At 28.4% G+C, this 21,678-nt stretch overlaps 3 protein-coding genes across 6 annotated transcripts in view; 1 reads left to right on the top strand and 2 right to left on the bottom strand.

The window, feature by feature from the left end:
* Positions 1-5,319, top strand: part of LOC100872417 (Fanconi anemia group J protein homolog) — a 60,352-nt gene extending 55,033 nt beyond the window's left edge. For both annotated transcript variants that reach the window (XM_086908077.1, XM_012487619.3), the window contains 11 exons: positions 1,351-1,480; positions 1,569-1,670; positions 1,777-1,870; positions 2,141-2,365; positions 2,459-2,692; positions 2,954-3,265; positions 3,489-3,797; positions 3,992-4,324; positions 4,405-4,601; positions 4,688-4,739; positions 4,820-5,319. In XM_086908077.1, the coding sequence (XP_086764203.1) occupies positions 1,351-1,480; positions 1,569-1,670; positions 1,777-1,870; positions 2,141-2,365; positions 2,459-2,692; positions 2,954-3,265; positions 3,489-3,797; positions 3,992-4,324; positions 4,405-4,601; positions 4,688-4,739; positions 4,820-4,903 (2,072 nt within the window). In that variant the 3' untranslated portion in view covers positions 4,904-5,319. The remainder of the gene's footprint in view (positions 1-1,350; positions 1,481-1,568; positions 1,671-1,776; positions 1,871-2,140; positions 2,366-2,458; positions 2,693-2,953; positions 3,266-3,488; positions 3,798-3,991; positions 4,325-4,404; positions 4,602-4,687; positions 4,740-4,819) is intronic.
* LOC100872533 (coiled-coil domain-containing protein 86) lies at positions 4,945-7,411 on the bottom strand. Its single transcript, XM_003694424.3, has 3 exons — positions 6,458-7,411; positions 6,173-6,377; positions 4,945-5,291 (listed from the first exon to the last, which is right to left on the bottom strand). The coding sequence occupies exons 1-3, from the start codon at positions 6,661-6,663 to the stop codon at positions 5,211-5,213; spliced, it is 492 nt and encodes a 163-aa protein (XP_003694472.2). The 5' UTR covers positions 6,664-7,411; the 3' UTR covers positions 4,945-5,210.
* A 132-nt stretch (positions 7,412-7,543) lies between these two features.
* On the bottom strand, positions 7,544-21,118 carry LOC100872650 (synaptic vesicle glycoprotein 2B). Of its 3 annotated transcripts, XM_012487623.3 has the most exons (14): positions 20,958-21,118; positions 20,751-20,794; positions 18,661-19,221; positions 14,247-14,309; positions 13,088-13,249; positions 10,721-10,883; positions 10,333-10,454; positions 9,759-10,003; positions 9,414-9,571; positions 9,012-9,204; positions 8,622-8,736; positions 8,367-8,526; positions 8,152-8,279; positions 7,544-8,004 (listed from the first exon to the last, which is right to left on the bottom strand). In XM_012487623.3, exons 3-14 carry the CDS (start codon positions 18,683-18,685, stop codon positions 7,934-7,936), a joined length of 1,605 nt encoding a protein of 534 aa, XP_012343077.1. In that variant the 5' UTR covers positions 18,686-19,221; positions 20,751-20,794; positions 20,958-21,118; the 3' UTR covers positions 7,544-7,933. The 3 variants fall into 3 exon arrangements, with proteins under 3 accessions (XP_012343077.1, XP_086764204.1, XP_031772909.1); XM_086908078.1 differs by lacking the exon at positions 18,661-19,221; XM_031917049.2 differs by lacking the exons at positions 13,088-13,249; positions 14,247-14,309; positions 18,661-19,221; positions 20,751-20,794; positions 20,958-21,118 and adding an exon at positions 12,920-13,054.
* Between the last annotated feature and the right edge of the window lie 560 nt (positions 21,119-21,678).

The following is a 21,678-nucleotide window of genomic DNA, read 5'->3' as shown; positions in this document are numbered from 1 at the left end:
ATTAACTCCATAAAGAAGTGAGATTCATCTCATTTTGTCAATATCAAATATCGCGTATCCAACACATTGCATACGAGTATTAATTATCGTTACATTTTGAATCAACAGATCCCAACACACCTCGTTTTCGAATCTCGTCGATAATCAAATATCAATGTTAAATATTATTATTTCGGAGCGGAGAAACAAACTCCCCTCAAACTCCTCGAGTCAAATATTATATTATCTTGCTCGAGGAAATAGACTCGTCTTACGACTCGATTTTCCAGCTAGAGAATCGTTGCGCTTGGCAAAATCAAAGGCACAATCGTGGAAATCCGCTTACGCTCCAACCCGTCCGTCCATTTCATGCCTTTCATCGTCATTTACGATCATTCCTATTTTTCTGACTCGAGGTAAATCGAGGCACGAAAGGATTTAACCATGCTTCCGCCACCCTCCGTGTTCCTTCGAGTAGCTGGCCTCCTTTTGTCGACATCCGGCGAGAGGGTGGATAAAACCACCCCTATTGATCCCGCTCAATAGATTCCCCTGCCCTCTCACCTCCCATCAATCCCGCTGTTTTGACATTCCTCTCGCTCGTCCTCGCTCGTTTCACGGCATTAATAGAGCGCCAGAGCCAGAGAAGGAAATAGATATATATATATATATATATATACATATAAGGTATAGATACGAATGGTACACGAATGGTCCTCTTTCTTTATCTATACCGTGGAGGAGAGATCCTTTCAACGGCCAAGAACTTCCTAAATAAGCGTAATCCTTTTCAGTTAGTCGAGCTCGACCCCTTAGAAATCGCTCGCGTCGAGGATGCGCCCAGGGATCATGCGAATTCGATGAAAGATTCTTGTCCCTTTTCCAACCTTTCGCCTCGCTCTGCCCCCCTTTTTTTTCTTCTTCTTTGTGATCTGGAAATGAATCGTTGGATTTTTATCTCTCTCTTCTTTTTTTTTTCTTTATATTGCACGTAAATAGGATTTGGAAGAGGGTGGAGGAAGGGGTTGGAGAGGATGGAGGCAAGGAAGGTGTGTATATAAATTTTGATAGTGATTTCTTCGTCGATTGAAATAAAATTTTCTTTTGTTACACGTTTCATTGATTTTACAATTCGGGGGTGAGGGGTGAGGGTTAATAATTCGAGTTAATAGTAGGATAAGTTGGGAGAGAGATGGTTGGAGGAGAAAGATGCTCGAGGAAGAAAGGAATTATTGACATTCCCTTCTTTTTCTTTTCTTTTTTTTTTTTTTTCTCTCTCTCCTCGTCGTCGAAGAGTTTCGAGTATAATTTCTTCGATGCTTGAAAGCTGGTGTAGGAAGGATTTAAACGTTTCTTTGTTTCGTTTTCCAGGAGAGGGTAAACAAACGACTTCGTGCGAGAACAATGAAAAAGATTGTTGCCAAGAATCGAGTAAAAAATGTATGCTTGATTCCGATGATTCCTACGAGGATTACGAAGATTTGCTCGAGGATGCAAAAGGGTAAAAATTATTCCATCTTTTCTTCTTCTTTTCCTTTTTCTTCCCGAATTATTAAATTGATTTTTTTCGATGCGTAATATTATTTTAGAAAAAAGTTAAAAGTGCCAAGAATATTTTACGGCACGCGAACGCATAAGCAAATCGAACAAGTTGTGAAGGAATTGAGGAAAACTTGTTACAAACATAAGAAGTAAGAAATGTCTGGTTTTATTTTATGTGGAACATAAATTGTTAATTGTTGATTGTTGTTATTATTATTTTTTCTTTTTTTTTCTTTTTTTTCTTTCTTTCCTTAGAATGACTATTTTGAGCAGTAGAGAGTATACTTGCATACAAAATACCACTAAAAATAAAACTGAGCTTTGCAATGAATTATTGGATACTGCGAAGGTTTGTGTTCAATTAATTTAAATTAATTTTAATTAATACTTTGTTTGAAGAAAAAGTTTCCTTTGTAAAAACTTGTCAATTCTTTTTTCTAATTTTTTTTTTTTTTTTTATTAAATTAAAATTATTAACGAGCTTAGAAAAGAAAACTTATCCCGTTTCTAAAAGAATGGAATGGAAATGTTGAAAATTAATAATTTTGTCTCATGTCGAAAGTCATCTTACGGATGAATCTATTGAAATCAAAAAAAAAACTATATTTTTATACACAAGCACAAAGGGTGTCCATATTACAACGAGACTAATAAAAAAACAATTGGCACGTTCTGGGCGTTGGAAAGATTTGGTTTAAGACCGATATGGGATATCGAAGATTTGGTGGATATTGGAAAGGAGAAAGAATCGTGTCCATACTTTGCAGCGAGAACCTTGATGGACACTGCGGATATTATTTTCTGCCCTTACAATTATATCATCGATCCTAATATTCGCGAAAGCGTGAGTACATTTATTTTATCATTAATAATATAAGATATTTTGTACGCTACAGTTTGATTCTCATTTTATATTTTTCTATAATTAAAAATTTAGCTGCAACTGGATATGAAAGATCAGGTGATCATCTTGGATGAGGCTCATAACATAGAAGATATTTCTAGAGATGTTTCCAGTGTTTCTTTTCGCGAGGATCATCTCCAAGCTACTGCACATGAATGTGAAACCCTCGCGAAACAGAGGGCTGAAGATTTCACGACTTATGATACTCTCAAAACGTTTCTACTCAATGTGATGGCATTTTTAAAAGACATGAGTCTTGACAAAGTCGTAAGTATTTTCTCTTATTTAATTAAATGATTGCTACTGCTAAACTAAATTTGTTGAAATTTAATCGAAAAATATATTGCAAAAAAAAAAAAGGGAAAAAAAGAAAAAGAGTATGATAGAAATGTGTATAGTTTAATCAAATTAAATCGAAGCTGCCTCGTTGTATATAAAATCCTTTGCTGTGCTAAAATTCTCTGTCTTGTCATTAATTGTCTACTATAATTAATTTGTATCTGATATAATGATACATTCTTTTAACAGGATTACAATAATGAAAATCGTTCAAGTAAATATTGGACTGGTGTAGAATTAGTACAATTATTTAACATGAAAGGTTTAAACGACACTGTCCTTTCTATGTTTCTGATGGCCTGCAATAAAGCGATCTCGGATTTGAATAAGGCGAAAGAGGACAATAGAATGTACAAATCAATAACGAAGCCAATCATATCATCTAGCACCAAAATGACAATTGAAAATCTAATGTACACCATAAGAATGATCACCTCTAAGGAATACCAAAATGATTATAGGGCATGCGTGATTGAGAGCACAGTGAAAGATTTCAAGCATGTACGTGAATTGAGAATTAATAAAAAAAAAAAAATTAAGAAAAATTCTATATTATATCATCTATTCGTCTAATAATTATTAAAATATTTAAGGAATATAACAAATTTCATCTTACCTTTTGAACGATGGATCCAACTATCTTAAAATAAACTATACTCTCTAAAAAAAAAAAAAAAAAAAAAAAAAATTCCAAACATTATCTTTTATATTTTTGATATTTTAGATGAGTGAAAACGCGTGGATATCGGTAAAGAAATGTGAACAACGTGTACGAACCTTGAAATTAGTGTGCATGAATCCTGGCGTGGCCTTTTCACCGCTCGCTCTAAATGCTCGCTGTATAATACTCGCGTCCGGCACCCTGACGCCAACCGCGTCATTCCAAAGTGAATTAGGAACGTCATTCACGCACGTGCTAAACACTGGACACGTGATACCTAAGGAACAAGTTTATGCGACATGTATACCAAAAGGACCAAATGGGATATTGCTAAAAGCTAATTACCAAATTGTGAATACCTGGCAATTTCAGGTAAGCTTCTAATTAAAATATCCAAAATGTCCAAGTAGGATTTGAGGATGCTGTAGAGGATTGTTTAACGTGAAATTAAAAACAGAATTCCAAATAAAATATAATTTTCAGGAAATTTTTTTTCCATTATTTTAAAATAGTATCCTCTTATTTGACATCTTTGATATATGATTTTCTTCTTCTTCTTCTTCTAGGATGAATTGGGTCAAGTGTTACTAGATGTTTGCGAATCGATACCTCACGGAATCCTCTGTTTTTTCTCTTCCTACAACGTAATGAATACACAAATGGAGAGGTGGAAACAAAATTCTATTTGGAGTAAAATTACAAGTGTTAAAACTGTTTTCATAGAACCTCGTCATGGAGGCGGTCTTACAGATATTATGAACGAATACCGTGAAGTGATAGAGTATACTTCGACTGAATCAAAAGGAAGAATCACTGGAGCTCTATTCTTGGCAGTTTTTAGGGGGAAAGTAGCAGAAGGAATTGATTTTAGAGATAACGAAGCTCGTTGCGTAGTAACTGTGAGTGATTCCACAATTTAAATATGATTTAACATCATATTAAAAATCATAGAAAAATCATGAATAATGTTATCTCTCAGGTTGGAATACCGTATGCAGTAAGAAAGGATCCTGTAATCGATATGAAAATGACGTACAATGATATGAATGTTTCGAAAGGATTATTGAGAGGTTCAGAATGGTATTCTATTCAAGCTTACAGAGCTTTGAATCAAGCATTAGGACGTTGCTTGAGACACATTCATGATTGGGGAGCAGTATTGTTGGTAGATGAAAGGTTCGTGTTGATTTAATAACATGTAAATGGAGACATTTCATTACAAATATTCAACAATTTGATTGATTTCTTTATTAATCTCTTAGATTCTTGGTGTCACAGAACAAGGAGAATCTTCCAAAATGGGTCAAATCAATGGTAAATTTTTTAACATTGATTTCGTATTGTTTTAATAATCGAGAAAGTTATTAACGAAATTTTTATTCTCGAATTTACAGTGGATCACACAAAATGAATATGATTTAAAAAGAAATCTTAAAAATTTTGTGGAAAAACAAAAGGCAAGAGAAAATAAAGAATAAAATGTTTTAATTCAGGAAACGTGATATTCAAAAATACTGCGTTATCTTTAAAAACTTTTTTACATATATAAAAATTATATTTTTAAGAAAATATTTTATTTGAATATTCAAGAATCAATTATATGATGAAATATAAATAGATCATAAATTGTATAATTAAATTATATCATTGATAATTATATATATATATTTTTTATATATGTTTAGACCATTCTTTTTTTTCTTTTTTTTTTATTTACAATACATACTTTATACATTTTAATTATAAAATCATAAATTACTTTAGAGATGTAAGTGCTCAATATTTCTAAAAATTGAGCGTATCTCTTTTTTCTATCATTCTAAGATGTTTCTTCTTAATCTTTTTCAATTTTGCAGTATTTGTGATCTATAAAATAAAATAATTTATAATTAAATTGTGTTTCAATTTGAGTGTATCATAGTATTTGGGCCCACGTTTATTAGATTTTATGATGATACATAAACATTTGGAAAATATATGAATGAGAAATTCAATATAGATATTACTATAAATATTCGAATCAGAAAATATTCTGAATTAAAATATCTAAATTCGACATTAACATAATAATCGTTACGACAATCAAAATGTACTTAAACCAATTCAATCGAATAACGTAATCTTATGCACAATATATATATTATAATATTAATCGCGATTCCTTAATTTAACGAATTAAATAGCGATAATTTAATTCAAAAATTATGCCTGAAAGATTATAATAGTTATAACGTGGATTGTTATTGAAAATTTATATTTTTCGAGATATTAAAATAAAAAAAATTTTGTTAATACTACGTTGAAGCACATTCATATGATATGCACAGCATCAATACACGATCGCTATTTATTTATCGTTTCTATGAATAAATCATAGTGACTGGTATAAAATTGATATAATGAATTAATATTACTAATTAATCAATACAACTTAATCCTATCCATCTATAGGGACATTCGAATCCGTGGAATGCGAAAATAAAGTACAAAACAATCCTTACATGATTGAAATTACAATGATAACATATTCTAATTTAACTTTTTTATGATATAATTTACGATAGTAATTATCATCTATATTGATCTCTTCTACATTTATATATTTTATAATATATATCATATGATTCGATATGCACAGACCTAAATACTATAATACCGTCTATTGTATAAATTATTCTCTTTATATGTTTTTTATATTTGTAATACAAATACATAATAAAATGTTTAATTTAATCAAAAACACTTACAACTTGTACAATTTCACTCTTCCTTTGATTCTCTGCAGCACGTTTTAAATTGGCTCTTCTTCTTTCTTTTTTTGCCTCCTTTTCCGCTTGCTTTTTCGCTTTTATTTCCCGTGACATTTCTTTAACATGTTTTAGATCTTCCTTCAATTTTTGTTTTTTATCAAAAGATAATCGTATACCACGTGTTTTAACAATAGAAGAAAACCTATTTATAAATATTATAAATATAATGTAACATGAAATAAACTTAATATCACTAAATATATTTTATTCTTTTTTACAAACCTTTTTTTTTGTTCTTTCCATATCCTACCAGATTTTGGTTTTCCTTTAGGAATTTGTTCCTCTAATGACTTTTCTTTTTTGGTTTTTAGACTTATTTTATTACACTTTTTATTGATACTATCCGAATCTTTTGTATTCGCATCTGAAATACCTGATTTATTATTCAATATATCTTCCGCACTAATTATCTTCTCGTCAGTTGTCATTTTTTCATTAATGATTCTTATTTATAATAATAGTACGATAAACAATTATTGCCTTTATAGTACATAAACAATTAGAATAGGTTAGATATTCACGTGGACGCGGATACCATATTGCGAATGATTGTGACCACCAAAGCACCACAGAGACATCTATTAACGAATGTTGGAAATTTTTAACAAAAATTCATGATCTCTCTTATGACTGCTTTTATAATCATGACATTAAATCATGTCATAATTTTTATCGACGTGAAAATTAAATATCGCATTGACATGACATTGTATCGCGACATACAATGTCATGTTGCTGTCATAAAAATATTAAAAAATATAGAATCAACGCCATCTCTAGAATATAAATAAAAACAAATATAAACAAGGAGAGGAATAGCAATAACAAGCAAAGGATAGACATAAGATAGGAATTAATTATCAGCGCCATTTTTTTGAACACACGATATTTTTTGCATTCAATCCAGATGGCGCTGGTGGTTAATTCGTATTTCATTTCTATCTTTCTCGTATTATTTGCTTTCTTTATCTATATATGTTTCATTTACGGCACTCTGAAGATGGCGCTGATTCTCTAATTTTTATCCTATCTCTTTCTTTTTCCTACTATTTGCTATCCTTATTTATACATGCTTTACAAAATTTATGCGCCAAAACGCGGCTCCGATTAATTTTTTTATCTTCTTTATTTAATCTATTGGTTAAAAATCTTTAACAAAGTCTATTCCATTTTATGTATTCCATTTTGTTATCTGTATTGCATAAATACATAAAACATTTACATAATTGTATAGACGAATAATAATACGAAACGAAAAGGTCAATTTATTTAGAAATTGAATTATTTCTAAAACAATAAGAAAATATATTTTTATTATATAACGATAATGTTTCTTTTTATTAAATTGTTTTAGAAAAACATTGCAATAAGAATTATGATCTAATTTACAGACTGACAAATCGACTTAAAAATGACGAGAATTATTTAAAAATTATTTCGTGCCATACAACCACGAGACTTATTTTAAAAATCTCACTTAGATCATGCATTCGATTTGCAAAATTATTCGAATTACACTTATAATATGATGAAGATATCTTATGCTACATGAATGTAATCGTAATGTATTTACATATTTACATGATGAAAAATCATGCATTGAAATTATACATTCAATCAAGGACAAGATATATATATTTACAAACCGTGTTTTCAGCTATTATTAGCTGATTATATTTTATCCATTCGTAATAATCATCAAGCAATCTGCTTTGATTTATTCTTCTTCGTATGCTTCTTGGGAAGAATAATTACCAACAATGCCGATACTGAAATGAAAAAAACTGATGAAATAAAAAAGAAATAATAAAATATTCAATTGAGAATGAAACAAGATTAATCCATCATCATCATCATATCACGATATGATCCTTATTTATTTAAAGCCAAAGATTTATAAAAGGAGATAATGTTACCTAGGGAAACGGAGGCAATCATAAAGAAAGGACCCAGACAAGTTAAGTTGAACAACACCGGGAACAATAAATTGCCTGTAACAGCTCCTATTCTGCCTATCATCATGGAGAAGCTAATTGCCATGGTTCTGAAAAAAAAAAAAAAAAAGGATATTAAAACAGTTGGAAATGTGATACGATAGGATATGGAGGAAACGAATAAAACATTTTTACACCTTAAACACGTAGGAAAATTATCAGCAACAATGTTTACGACGCAAGCGCCGCCTATACTCGACATAGCTACGAATACCGAGCACAAGCCGAGTATACTATTGCTGTTTTCAGCCCAATAGAGTGACGTGCAGCAACTGGCTGCCACCATGAAACAACTTGCTGAAAAAAAAAATAAAAATTAATTGCCAATTTTATTGATTAATTTTGTGAAAATTAAATCTAGATTAAAGAAAAGTTTGGATAGATCTTTTAACCTATAAGCTTCTTCTTCCCTATTACAGTAATCAGTGATCCTGCCAAAGTGTATCCTACAACACCGGTAGTCGCAATCGCGATAGAATTAATGAACACTTTCGAATTTAATTCCGCCTAAAATGAAAATTGCAAAAATTATAAATGCAATAATATATAATGTGGGAAAAATTTAAATTTTAATTGTTAACGAATATGCAGGAGCATTATATATAAAACATTGGAACATCTTGAAGCTAATTTATTTTTTACGAAGATGGACACTAACCTCATCGAAATTGTAAATTGTTCGCAACTTTTATTAAATAAATCTTAACTTTCGTTTCATTATCTAGAATCTAAAAATGAATGTGGTTATGCGTGCAAGAAATTAAACATGCATAGATAATTACCGGTATGCATGTGTGAGCAACGTTTAAAGTTTCGTTCACGAAACTTAACGGGGAGCTGTAATTCGTTTGCCGTTGGCCTAACATGTAACAGAAACGTGGCTGGGAGCTCGAATATTCCTGTTTCGTGTAATCACTTTTGAAATGTTCCATCATAGTAAACAATTGCGGCATCCACAATCTAATCGAGTTTGACCTGAAAATTTAAAATTTATGTCGTTGATACCCAGTCACTCTAATAATTATTAAAATTGAACATTGAAAATTGAACATGAGAAACGTTAAGAAACTATACTTCGAAATCATGTCAATTAAAAGTCTGCGTTAAAAAAAAAGGGAGAAAATTTTAATAAAATCGACAATGTTGAAAATATATTTGAAGAAATATATTCGTTAATTTCTAACCCTATCGTGGCACCCAATTGAATCAAACTTATCACGATAAGTTTGAAGATGTTCGGTGGCAGGAAGAGAGGTTTGATCTGTTGCCAGCAGGATCGCAGCTTGTCCCGTATGTTGTCACTCGAACATTCGACCGAATACTCTTCCTCAAGATCTTTTATCTGGAATGTGCATCATCTTTCTTTCACATATAAATCTTTGAATCGTGGAATTATTAATGTGAAAAATTTTTGAAATTAACTTGTCCGTATTTTTTTAAAATTTTCCAAGCAAATCGTGTATGGCTGGGAAAAGATTTAAATCTGCAACCAAGATCATTTAAATCATAATATAATTATTATTGCTTACAGGATACGTGTTTGGATCCTTGCCGGTGTTCACGGAATATATCTTTTTAAAAACCTCGAGAGCCTCGTCCGTCTTGCCTTTCAACAAAAGAAAACGAGGGCTTTCGGGGAATGCGAAGATAGCCATGCAGGCAAGAAATTCTGGCAACGAGCAAATCGCTAAAAACACGCGCCACGAATTGATCTCTATGTCCCCGTTTCCCAGATTAATAATCCATTTCTGCGGTATGATCAACCACGCGATACCTGAAACCAAACGTACATTTCTTTTCCTACGATTGAGAAACGTAATTTTAAAAATCATTCGTGCATTCCAAATTTTAAAAATTATCCCACGTAACGATGTATATTTCAAACAATTTTGTACATTTTTTCTTTTCTATTAGATGATTAGATGATTTTATAAGGAAGAACTGACTATATTGACTCCCATTTTGTACATTTTTCCTTTTCCATTAGCGATTACATTTTACAAGGAAGAATTGATTAAGGTTAATTCAGGTCAGGCTATTTGCTCTTATATATGGTTTTTGGAAAAATAAGTATGAAACTCGACTCTCAAAGTGAACACTTACACGGAAGAGAAATATTTCCAAGCGAGAAAAACACTCCTAGCCACATATAAGTTCGAGATCGTTGAGCATCGTTGTGCACTTCCGCCAAATAGGACATCAACGCTGCGTATGGGCCGGAAATGCTGACGTTAAAAATATTCGAAATTATTTTTAATAATCATTACATTAAATATCTTAATATAATTTACATTGCTGCAATTATATATATATATTTTAATTATACGTGACAATAATAATTCTTTTTTCCGAATCATACGTGAGTTTAACATTTTTTTTTCATTCGTCAGTTAAACAGCTCACGTATATAATGTACTTGCCGATGTTAATATAGATATCAAACGCAACGATTCAAGTTTTCATTGTTATGCCGATCGTAATATCAACTTACATTACTCCGTCGAAAAACTTGAACAGAATTAAAAGCCATGCGGTATGCGAGAAACATGTCACCAGACTCATGATTCCGGTGAACATGTAACCGTAAAACATTATCTTCTTACGACCAAACGTGTCAGTCATGAATCCCCAGAAGAACGAGGTGCATATCATACCTGAAACCAGCCAAATTTTTGTTAATAATTGGCAGGGATTTCTCGTTAATATTAATGATTCGTTAATAGAAATCGATATAAGTTCGTTCGTATAGATTTCGTATTAAGTTTTTGATTTTTATCGATTATGAAAAATTATCGAAGATCGCAAGGAAATTTATTTTAATTATTTATTTCTGTTAGAAAACATCGTTTACGTTTATGGAATTTTGAAAATTTGGATTATAAATATATTCAGTGCTGTTGAGAAAAATAACAATAATTTTTAAAAATACAGATTTATACAAAACATATACGTATATTTATTTAAAAATTCACTTGAATTCCTCAATTAATGAGGATATCTATTATTATTACTGGAGAGTAATAATTACTATTGTGATTAAACAAATTTTGATATGAACATGATGATGCAATAAGAAGCAATAATCTTTTTATTCGCAGATGGATAAATCAGAAACGAAGTTTTTTTTAATAAAATCTATAAATGATAACTTAATATTTTATATGTTATTATGAAATTTGTTTACGTATAAGATTTTTGTTTTAAGTAAAGAATCGTTTAAAAAAATTGTAAAAATTGTACACATAACACATTGTAAATCAATCTGTTTATTTGTCTATACTCATTGATATTTCCATGGGATTTTCCGTTTTCATAAATCCTCGTATCTCTTCTACCTGTTTTTATTATTATCGTTATATCAGTTTATTTACAAAAAAAAAAAAAAAAAACACACGGTATACTGATACGATACTGATAATTTATTTATCAAACAATTGTATTAAAGATAACATCGAGGAAAACATTACGATTACAATTACAACGATCTATTAATTACGTGATAAAGAACTGATAAGCTTCTAAAAGTTTTTAAAAGTTTTCCGTAGAATGTTTTGCCTCGTTTGTTTATTTTGTTTAGAATAACACAAATAATTTTGTGATGAATGGTTCAATCGATTTGAATCGCACACATAAAAACAACGAAACAATGCAATATAAATTCATAATACGATATAAAATATCATAGATAATATACGAAATAAATTCAAGCACGCTAATATCTCGTATCAATTATTTAAAACAAATTTATTTAACAAATTTTCTCGAATAATAAATCCATTATTTTTGTATGATTTATAAAGATACTACACGAATTAGATTGAAGACGAAATATTTATAAATATGATCTCAAATATGACGAAACGAAAATATCTTCGTTTCTGATTACATCACAAAATTTCGTTTCTCGAAAAACAATCTGTCCTCTTTCTTGGAAAAAAATTTCCAAGAAAGTCTCAATCCCGATACCCTTTAAAATTCACATAGGGATTCGTTTGTTGTTATTATCTTTAAGTGTATCACTGATAAGCAACCAAGCCTTATTTCCTTACCTGCGCAAATAATTAAAAATCTAACGAGGCATTAATATATTCGTGAGGCAAGAAGATCGTTTCTAGGGACAAATAGAAAAAAATTGATATAGAAAAATAGTAAGAGCGAGACATCCTCATCTCCAATCTATCTCTATTTCTTCTACTACTAAATTATAACTTATAATTCCAAAACGAATAACCGTACATTTTCAATTACACCGACTTTTGCATTTTTCTTTCTATACAATCGATGATTCTCCAAACCTATCCCACGAATATATCAACACTCTGTATACATTCTGCGTACATTCCTGTCCAAAAGCTTGAAGCTCACTTCATTTCTTAAACAAAATTTTCGTGAACATCTTATCCGTTAAAAATAGCATCAAGCATTACGTTTTAAAATTGAGATATTTCCAGCACAAAAATGTGAAATGTCGTTGTTTAAAAAACGAAGGGTGCGTCCAAATTTTCGAGCGTACACACGAAGTATTGTCGGAATATATAAAAAAAAAAAAAAAAAAACGGAAGCAATTTTCTAAGTGGACGAATCGAACGATCTGCCGATCTCGAACGCTCGACCGTTCGAGATCGTTAGCCATGCGAGCCACGTGGCCATTTTGCAGGATGAAGTTACAAGAGTTGTGTCGTTTAATTACCATGTCTGAAAATACATTCCCTAAATTGTCCATAGCGTACACCAGAACTGTTCGTTCTAACCAGAAACTCGAAGCGTACCGAACGCGCGCTTTGACTCTCTGTGTCTTAAGCTCAACCTGTAATTACAGTCGCGGTTATGTGGTTACGCCAATAAATGAATATACCACCTGCGAACGTCATCGAGTTGAGTAGGCCCTTGTCGAACATGGTGAGGCCCAGGTCGCATTCAGCCGACGGCAACACGTACGATATAGCCGACGAGGAGAAGATGCTGGAGAAGCTGGCCGGCAACACGGCCAACAGTAACAAGTAATTGAACCTTCCATAACCTGTCCAACAAATTAAATAAATTTATCCTGTATTCGTATTGGAAAAGAAAATTTGTGGAAATCTTCTTGCACGTTTATGTCTTAAGTATTGTTTGAATAGAATGAATAATATAATTGATTTTACGTTTATTACAATTTTTTGATGATACATTGTAATATTTGGTGGATGAACGAGAAAATTGTATTAAGGTGTTCGAGGTGTCTAATAAGTGGTGGTTCTAGAGTTAAAAAGAGAGAATAATATTTTTCGAGAAAGTCGAATTTGGAAAATGAAGGAAATGATGGAAATGATAATTTCGATTGGAGAACTTGAGCTTGAGGATATACACCTACATCAAATGTGTATTCGAACAAACTGGATTCAAAACCAGATTTTTCGTTTCTGTTCGAGTATTCATGTTTTTTTTTTTTTTCTTTTGTAAATATTTCCAGATACGCATGTATTCTTTTCTCCCCCTTTCTTCTCAAAAAAGAGACCCTTTTCTCGTTCGCTTCTTCGAAGGAAAAAAAAGAAACGAAAGCAAAAAGATGGGGATTCTTAGACATTTATATATCTCTTTTTCTTTTTTTCCTTTTTTTAATAAATGTATCTATCTTTTATACGGTTGTTTTGAAAGAAAAATTCTTTTTCTTTGAGAGAGATCTGTCTCTCTTAAAAAGTTGGAAGATTAGAATATATAAAAACTATTAACAGTGAGAATTTACAATTATTATTATTACATTTGTATAATTATTTAACACGTACGTTATTTATTTTTAAAAAAATTACAATATATTTAAAGTTTTTTTCGTAAGTTGAAAGATTTTTTCTCTCCAAATTATTCTTTAATTTTATGATTAACTTTACGTAATATTTGTAATTAGGTAATTAATATTAAATATTCGATAAAAAAAAGAATATATCACGAAAATTCACAAAAATTATATGAAGATATATATTCGCAGTTTGAATTATATACTATCTATGACATAATTTAATAAAATGATATGTACTTACCAGAATTAATTATTGCTCGTTCGAAATCTGCAGGACCAGATTCCTCAGACTTTTCGTCCTCGCCTGTAACGAAACATACAAATTTACAAATCACATTATTAACACAATAATGTTCCAATAAATTATTTATAAATTAATACGAAATAAAGATTGGAATTTTTAATATATACTTATATGATACACCAAGAAATGATTAATTTTAATAAATGTGCCAAACTTTGAGAAATTGTTTTATCAAAATATTCTAGACACAAACGATTATTAATAAATTTTAAACTCGTTATCGAATTAATTTCATTGAATAAATAGAATCGAAACAGCAAAATAACATACATCGGAAGCGATTGTATCTGAACATCGAAAACAAGTCGAAGATTCTTTTAAACACCATTATTCACTCACTACACTCGAAATAAAATAAATAATTATTATCATTGATAAAATGAAATAATCGATAAGTAGAAATTTATTTTAACTTTAGACTATTTCTTTTTTTTTTTTTTTTTAAATATTTAAAACTTGTTTACGTTCCTCTCATAAATGTTCAATCAAATTCAAATCCGAATATTATACCATACAAAATGAATTCCTATAATTTTAGATTAACTCTTTTTGATCGAAAATACCATATAAATTTTAAATATTTCAAGATATATTGTCAGAGAATTTATAGGAAGATATTTATACACTCGTATCTAAGAACTTAAAAAAAAAAAAAAAAAAAGTGGTTTTCTCGATAAATCATAGTTCGATTTATTTCGAAATGAGGGAATATAAAAAAGTTGCAGATCCTAATCCCAAAACGATAAATTTTAATCAATTTTTTCCTATTCAAAGAGAATCGGTTAATCGAAGATTAAAGGGATATAAAAAATATGACGATATACTTGAAAAGTTTTAAATTGCGTGCGTATCAATTCATAGAATTAATTAAATTTAACTAAACATTTATGGAAAATATTCGAACAAGCAGAGTTGTAAGAAAAAATTTATTTTAAAATCTTTGAAATATCTATTGAAATGCATATATAATTATATATATATGCAACGTGTAATATAAAGTGAACATGCCTTTAATTTACAGTTCAATATGTAATGAGCAGTTAAATTATAATACAATAATATTGTAAAAAAAATCTGTACTGTTTCGTTGGATAAAAGAAGAGAAGAAAATTTAAACAAAATAAATTATGGTGTTAATTAATAGAATATAAAATTTAATACTTTAACACTGATTTTCAACACTGTAACAAATTTAAATACGATTATTTAATGGTGCTGCGATGAGAGTCACGGCCGAACTGAAGAATTAAATACGAATAAAGTTTCGAGTTGAATATTTGTATACAACTCGATGACTTGTGTCGATCGACTTCCACGTATCTATATTTATAAATATTATAAACACACGAGGTGTTTGAAATTTCTCAAATTTATATAAATGTTTGAAAATTAATTAGAGAGCATGTGTTTATGCATAAATTCTATTCTTTGTTATTTTATTTTATTATATATAAATTTACAACAAGTTATATTCGGTATTGTGTAATATAATTTTAAAAAATATCTCATTTAAAAGATGAATGGTTATCAGATTGTATTGAAAGAAAAAACAATGAACTATATAATTGATTAATCAATAAATTCAATCGATTAAAAACGTTGAATGTTATAAAATTTGAATAAAGCAAGAAGTTTGTAAATATTTCGAAATATTATAAATCATTATTAAGAAATTTTGTAAAATTAAACGTTCGTACAATAATTATAATATATTCTTTGTATTTTACTTATATTTTATTACCCAATATTATTACCTAATATTATATATACAATGAATTCTTTATGAAAAAAAAAAAAAATTATTTGTTAATATAATATGTAAGAAAAATAATAATAAAATTAAAATCATCGATCATGAAAATTATTCCACAAAAGAAAGAAAAAAAAATTTAGAAAAACATGAATGACATGAAAAGAAGCATCATCACAACAAAACAAGTATAATTTCTTTATCTTTCATATCGATGTTCAAACAAATTTTATTGGCAAATAATTAAGCATCCATTTTTCGATAAAGCAAACATTGTGATCTTATAATTTTATCATTCGTTTTAATTAAAAATATAAACGAAGGGTAATTCGTTATCTTTTATTATCAAAGAGATACAAATTTTAGTGTACAATGAATGTACAAGCAAATCATCTAATTCCAATTGATAACGAGGGGGAAAATTTCGAGATATCCCGACAATGGAACAAAATATTTGTGAAAATAAATATTTAATAAACATCCTTCTATGTATTTAGCACACGTAAGTATGATTATCTTCAGATAATTAATGCATTTTTCGATGCTTTCAGAAAAATATAACGATGATTAATCATTATAACTGACATTCATCAACAATTTAAATTTAAACAAATTTAAATTTAAGTATTCTAATTATACGTAGATCTAAAAGTTTTATTTATTTAAAACTCCATTAGGAAATCCTGAAATAATTTATAGCGCTTGAAATAATTTATGTATTTTTTAAATACCACTTTAATACTTTAGAATACTTTGGAAAATCTTAAAACGTAATATCACATATAATAGCTCGAAGGTAATTAAATAATTTATTAAAAAAAAAAAAATACTTGTTAAAAACTTTGTTAAATTATAATAAATAAATGATCGAGATATTGTTTATAAAAAAATTATAATTATCTCTTATAAGTTGTTGACACGGTATGCAAACGATATTTGTTTAATCTCTTAAAATCGATAAAATTTGTATCAGAAATTTCATATATCGTAATGACTTGAAAGATAAAAAAATTTTTCATAATAATTTAAATATAAGTTTCTGTATACAATTTTTATCTGATTAATAAAGAAAACATTTGCAAGATTATTTTAATTGTAGAAAACTTGTAGAAAAAAAATAAAGAAAAGTTCCACTGCAATAATATCAGATTAAATAGCTTTTCTAACTTTTTCAAATAATGATAATATCTATAATATAAAAGATTTTTTCCATTTAAATTTGTATTCCTAATTTAATAACTACTTGTTATAACGAAGAAATACAAGAAATATTGTAGTAACGTTCACTGATATTTTTATTTTGTAATGAAATTTTGTAACGAAATTTTAAAAATAATAATAAACATTATTTATAATATTACTATTCGTATTTGTTCGTACATCTTTCACTGCGAATAAACATTTCTTTGATCGTGCAAATATTTCAGTAAATTTAATATAAAACGAGAAAGTTAAAATTTTACGTGACTTTTGAAATAATTCAAAACGTGCCTGTTACGTGATTTCCTCGTTTTTCAGTATGGTTCATGACAAATGTAATAAACAAGAGGAAAAACAATATTAAAATGTTAATTCTTCGCCAATTTATCTTTACTAGCGACAAAACGCCAGTATTTTTTCTAATATTAAATTTTTTTATTATTAGTTTTTCACAATAAAAATTTCGATAATAATTTTAAAGTTAAATTTTAAATTTGTTTTTAAAATTAAGTTTAACTCGCAAAGGAACAATTATTTGTGAATAATTCATGCTATTTGCAAGAAAATGTTTTTCATCTACGAAACACGCAAAGGTTTCAATGGATGGTTTCGATGGGGGAGAAAAGATCTTGGAATTTCTCTTTAAATAAAATTTTATCATTTTGTCTAATTATTTCGAGTTAAATCGAAATCGTTAAATAAACGATATATTTATACAATATTGCTAACTTTAGAATATCGCAATAAATAAAAATTTCGACGATATTTAATTATCTATTAGAAAATATATTTTCATAAATTAATGCATCACGATGATCAAAGAGATTTAACTTTCGTAATTAATAAATTTTAATTATATTAATAGAATTTTCGTAATTTTTTGCTTAAAATTACAACAATTTGACGAAAATTTTATGTCAAGTTTCGTCCATGAAACCATTCGAAACCATCTTCCTAAAAATATAAAAAAAAAAACATAGAATAAATTTCGATGATAATTTTATATATTAATAAAAAATCAGACAAGAAAAGAAAAGACTTTTTGCATCAAAAGTCTTATATTCACCTTATAATAATTGAAAGTTTCTCCTTTAAAATATGATTTATTTACTAATATAATAATAATAATAATAATATAGTACTCTAATATTTTATCTTTTCTTCGTTGTTAAAATTTGTTGAAAAGTGAAACATTAAACTTTTGTAAGTATGCAATAAAAAAAAAAGTATATGTCTGATTTTTCATCATTAATCAGAAACTTTAATTATTAAACAATACCTTATTTAAAAAAATATCTATAAAACATCCAATTTTACTCAACCTTGTTCGAAATCACATGAAAAAATAAAGAGAGCGAAAATGCTTAAAAAAAAAATCTCATCGCGAATTAAGAAACTTGCCTTTGAACTTCACTGAAGAATGCATTAAATATCCCTTTTTGTTTTCCCTCCTTAAGTCTATCGATCAGTCTATCGGTTGCCACTGAGGAGAATTCGCACAAACACAACAACAAAAATCTTAAAAAAAGGAAAAAATGACTACTGCGCGCTTCTTCTCTTCTTACAACAAAGAGAGTTAAGGGTGAGGAAGAGAAGGTGAGGAAAATAAAAAAAAAGAAAGAAAGGAAATTATGGTTGCGCGTTACAACAATAGTTACAACGTGCACCGTGGTAAAACAAGAAGAAGCGGATCGTAGTTTCAGCTGCACGCACCGTTCATGCCTGCCGCGAAACTACAATTCGTGTTAAAATCAAGCGAACGTAAAAGCCTCCTGCGACACGTATGTAAATCCAGACTTTGGTGGGGCGAAACTGGTTATCGAAACGAATCATATCGGCGATAGACAAAAAAGTCATCTCCACCCGCACAACACCGCTCCATCGTCAATTTGTCCAATGGCCCATGCCTAGGGATTTCGCAGGAAAATTTCTTTCGAACAATCAAGTAAAAGGCATCACATCCTGCAATATGCGAATTAATACGGGTTAATATGAATTTCAGAAAATGCACTAATGCGATTCTTTTTTTTTTTTTTTTTTTTTTTTAAAGAAAAAAATTTAAAGTCAAACTTTTTATCTGCCTCTCTTCTATTAATTATTTCACATAAAGCCTCAGATAATTGATAACATTCTTCTAAATATTTTAATATTGAAGCAATTTATCATACATAATAATGAATTTTAGAATATTGAAAATGTATCTGTATGACTGTTTAGTAAGCTTCACTTAGTTATTTATTACTTCAAATTTTATCGAAAATGTGATTCACGTTTCTTACTAAAATAAAACTGATTCATCTGTGGAAACATTATCAAATGATTCACACGAAGTCCTCTTCAAGATTAGTTCTTAAATTTTTAATAAAAATATATTTCGTGTGTTTTAAAATATATATTTTTAACAAAATATTTGTCAGTGAGATCATTAAATTTGATAAAATAAAATAGAATATGCAAAATTTCTATATACATTTACATGAACTATTAATTATCTGTTATGTGTCCGTTTTTCGGGCCTTCTTAAAACTTCCTTAAATTTGTAAACTAAATAGTGAACAAAATACATAATGGAAAATTCCATTTCTCCGTTCGACAATGACGAAATTTGCACTGTTCCTTCACTGATATGGATGTATATTATATGTACACACCCCTAATCCTCTTTCAATAAAGGTTATTTACAAAGAAGATGGAAAAAACCGAAATAAACACGAAATCACGGTCGATATAAATTTCATCTTCAATTTAATTATTTGACTTCCAAAAAAAAAAAAAAAAAAAAAAAAAATTGAAATGTAACAAACAAGTAGAACATTAAAGATTTTTTTAATATCAATTGTAATTTATATATTTTCATAAATTTGTATTATTATTATTATTATTATTATTATTATACATGCGATATAAATAATATTATTATAAAATATGGATTTGAACAGTTCATCTGTAAATATTATTGAGTTATCAGTGATTGGCAAAATTAAAAACTGATATTTATAAAAAATTTCTTCAAAATATTTTCAAGTAAAATATAGTAAGTAAATCAGTATGAAATATAAATTTGAAAAATTGTAACAATTATTGTAGTATTTATTGCGAGTATCACGATTCAAAATAGATCAAATTAAACATTGTATTATATACCTAAAAATACTTTTTTTTTTTAACCGTTAATAATATTTTTTTCATTTTTTCCTTTCTCTTTTTCAAAGTTTTATTAAATTTTTATCTGTGAAAAAATAAAAAAGAAAATTATTTTAGATTGTAGAGATTTAAAAGATTAGAAATTAACGATAATAATAATAATAGTGACTTAAGCGATAAAATTTTATTTTACATTTTTTTCTTTACTTATTTTCACACAACTAGAATAGTTATTTACTTCATTCGTATCTAATCGAAAACTAGTCTAGTTAAAAATTTCTCAAACTTATTTTACTCGAAAACAACGTCTCAAATGAAAAAAATTTTATTACATACTTTCGACTTACTTTTTCACATCACGATCACTGCATATTCGTTGTTACAAGAAACCCTGTAAAGATTTTTTATGTATAAATTATTGTACAATATTTTCGCAATTAATGATTAAATTAAATTAACAATTGAAACACGTGATATTTAATCATCGTAATAATTCGATGAAATGTAAAATTGCAAAAAAATTAATTGATAAACGAAAACTTAAAGAATCTTACCTTATCTAATTGCAACGTAAATGCGTGACTTTACTACTGTCGATGCTTTGGCCGCCTGATGAAACTAACTGCTATTCTGGTAAATTGACAGGAAACTCATTCACCAGGCGATGAATTATGATATTATTGTGGCAATATTTAAGATGATCTCAAAAATCTCCAGGACCTGAAATGTAGATATTTATTCATTAGTAAAATATAATAAAAAATATATGGCACATTAATTGCGATTTGGAAATTCAGATATAGATTCTACCAGTAAAAAAGTATGTACATACAAGCAACAATAACGTTTTCTTAATAAACCAATAAATCAAATGGAAATTTTAAGTCATCTATGTCATTGTTCTACGACAAGTCAGCAAATAATATAAAATTTAATTTTCATTGAAAATTAAATAATAATAAAATACGTAAATAATAAGCAATAATAAAATATTTAATTAAGAAAAATGAAGGATTAATATGCGATTAAATTAGTCGTGGATTATAGTTATAATTATATGTATTGCAAAGTAAAGTGCTTTTGTAAATCTTAATTGATACTTTATTAAGTAATTGTAAAAATTCAAGGTATTATAAAAGTAAGAAATGTAAAATGAATGCCATCGGACAAATAATCTACCGACCAATAATAATCCATCGCATATATAGATGGCGCGAGAATCTTGTTTCGTAATTTTGAACAATTTTAAATGAAATTAAATTACTAACTTTTCTA

This window comes from Apis florea, unplaced genomic scaffold (assembly GCF_048593485.1).
Source record: "Apis florea isolate Af1SG1 unplaced genomic scaffold, ASM4859348v1 contig_3036_pilon, whole genome shotgun sequence".
NCBI classification, from domain to species: Eukaryota; Metazoa; Arthropoda; class Insecta; order Hymenoptera; family Apidae; genus Apis; species Apis florea.
This window is presented reverse-complemented; position numbering and strand designations above follow the sequence as displayed.

Bases quoted from the DNA above. Each gene is read 5' to 3' on its own strand.
- LOC100872650 (XM_012487623.3), bottom strand. From the start codon at position 18,685: ATGCATTCTTCAGTGAAGTTCAAAG. The intron at 14,310-18,660 runs GCAAGTTTCTTA...GTTTCGTTACAG, and splicing joins TTCTTCAGTGAAGTTCAAAG to GCGAGGACGAAAAGTCTGAG. The intron at 9,205-9,413 runs GTTAGAAATTAA...TTAAATTTTCAG, and splicing joins CAATTGGGTGCCACGATAGG to GTCAAACTCGATTAGATTGT.
- LOC100872533 (XM_003694424.3), bottom strand. From the start codon at position 6,663: ATGACAACTGACGAGAAGATAATTAGTGCGGAAGATATATTGAATAAT. The intron at 6,378-6,457 runs GTTTGTAAAAAA...ATTTATAAATAG, and splicing joins TGGAAAGAACAAAAAAAAAG to GTTTTCTTCTATTGTTAAAA. The intron at 5,292-6,172 runs GTAAGTGTTTTT...TTTATTTTATAG, and splicing joins AGAGTGAAATTGTACAAGTT to ATCACAAATACTGCAAAATT.